The 1549-nt window shown below is 29.1% G+C and overlaps 1 protein-coding gene across 1 annotated transcript; it reads left to right on the forward strand.

Moving 5' to 3' along the window:
- Nucleotides 1–835: 835 nt before the first annotated feature.
- On the forward strand, nucleotides 836–1252 carry HELRODRAFT_184618 (hypothetical protein; the record flags this gene model as incomplete). Its single annotated transcript, XM_009014956.1, has 1 exon — nucleotides 836–1252. One exon carries the CDS (start codon nucleotides 836–838, stop codon nucleotides 1250–1252), a length of 417 nt encoding a protein of 138 aa, XP_009013204.1.
- Between the last annotated feature and the right edge of the window lie 297 nt (nucleotides 1253–1549).

Consider the following 1549-nt stretch of genomic DNA (forward strand, 5'->3'; position numbering starts at 1 on the left):
TACTTAACTGTGAATCTTTGTTGTTATATTTTTTTTATTAATTCATTCCAAGATTCAAAATTTCCATACTAAAAATGGTTTGAGATAAACTTCTTCATCAAACTCATCTTATAATTCTTAATGAACATCGTTGCAAGCGAGCAAGTACAACAAACAACACCTGAACGATTCACACCGGCTTTTAGTTTCTCGCTTGTTAAAGGGCAGAAGATATCTGTCTGCTTAGATGATCACATGTCCGTTGTTAGGACTGTAACTGTTGGACAAAAAGCATTGTCCGATGCTTGGTTATTAATTTATTTATTTATACATTCTTCACAAATTGTAATATTCAAAATGGTTATCGCTTAACAACTATAAATAAATGAATATTAATTTATTAGGCAGTTTGTTGTCAAATTTTATGGTTTCAAATTCCAAAAATGAAAAAAAGGGAGAAAACTTTAACAGATTCTTTATTGTAAAAAAATTTTGTTAGAATTATAAAAAGTCATTTGAAGTGCATCGAAACAAATATTGATATGTTTACGATCAGTGCAGAGACCACCTCTGAAGCCTGCAAGGAAATTTAACAAAACATTTAGAGTTATTATTATAACAAAGAATCATAAATTATTAATGAACCCATAACATTTATTCTTTGTTTTAATTCTAATATAAACGAATCAAGTTTCATCGGTTTGATTCATTATGTTCAAATTTTAACCGAATTCGAGACTATATTGATATTTTAAAATTATTGTTTGAGAGTGACAAATGAAACGGGTAGTGTTCTAATTTCAACTGAGTTTAAATTAACTTATTTTAAAAGTATTTATTTAAAATGTCAAACAAAATGTCAGCCAAAAAATCAATCGTTGAATTGATTAATAAAGCAGTTCAGGAGCAATCGGCAGAATGTACAGTTCGAATGTTACAACACCCGAAGTCGAGAGACAATCACCTGATGAACTTGATGAATGATCAAAGAAGGAATATATTCGTCAACCTGGTAATTTATCAAGAAATATTAATGAAAAATAACGTTATTAAGATAGCAAGCGAGTTAGAAGGATATGAAACTGATATGGTGACGAAACAGATGTGGAAAGCCCTCATAAAGCAACTCAACAACCATCTGAGGCAGTTGTTACTCGAGGAAAAGATAATACTGCAAATTATCAAGCTCACAGGCAGTATGATCAAACTGGTTATCGAAAAAATGTTCAACGACTTCGTCAGTAAGATCAAGGTTCAGCTGAACCATCAATGAATCTAACTGATTTATAAGAATCGCAAAATTTGATTCATCAAGGAAGAACGGATTATGATATTAATATTATGAATCTAATGACACGTGTACGTAATGTAAGTATATTGTAATTAATGATCTATTTTGGTTGCATTAAATAAAAGAATCATTTTTTTTTTTATTTTTCCATGTAAATTATTATTTTTTGAAAATGAATCTTGATGTTTCAATTTTATTTAAAAACTCTGCACATTGATGAACGTGTTATGATATTTTTCAAATAAACCTATTTAAAACTGCAAACCTTTTTTTTCACTC

The sequence above is a fragment of the Helobdella robusta genome (genome assembly GCF_000326865.2).
Source record: "Helobdella robusta unplaced genomic scaffold HELROscaffold_1468, whole genome shotgun sequence".
Taxonomy (NCBI): domain Eukaryota; kingdom Metazoa; phylum Annelida; class Clitellata; order Rhynchobdellida; family Glossiphoniidae; genus Helobdella; species Helobdella robusta.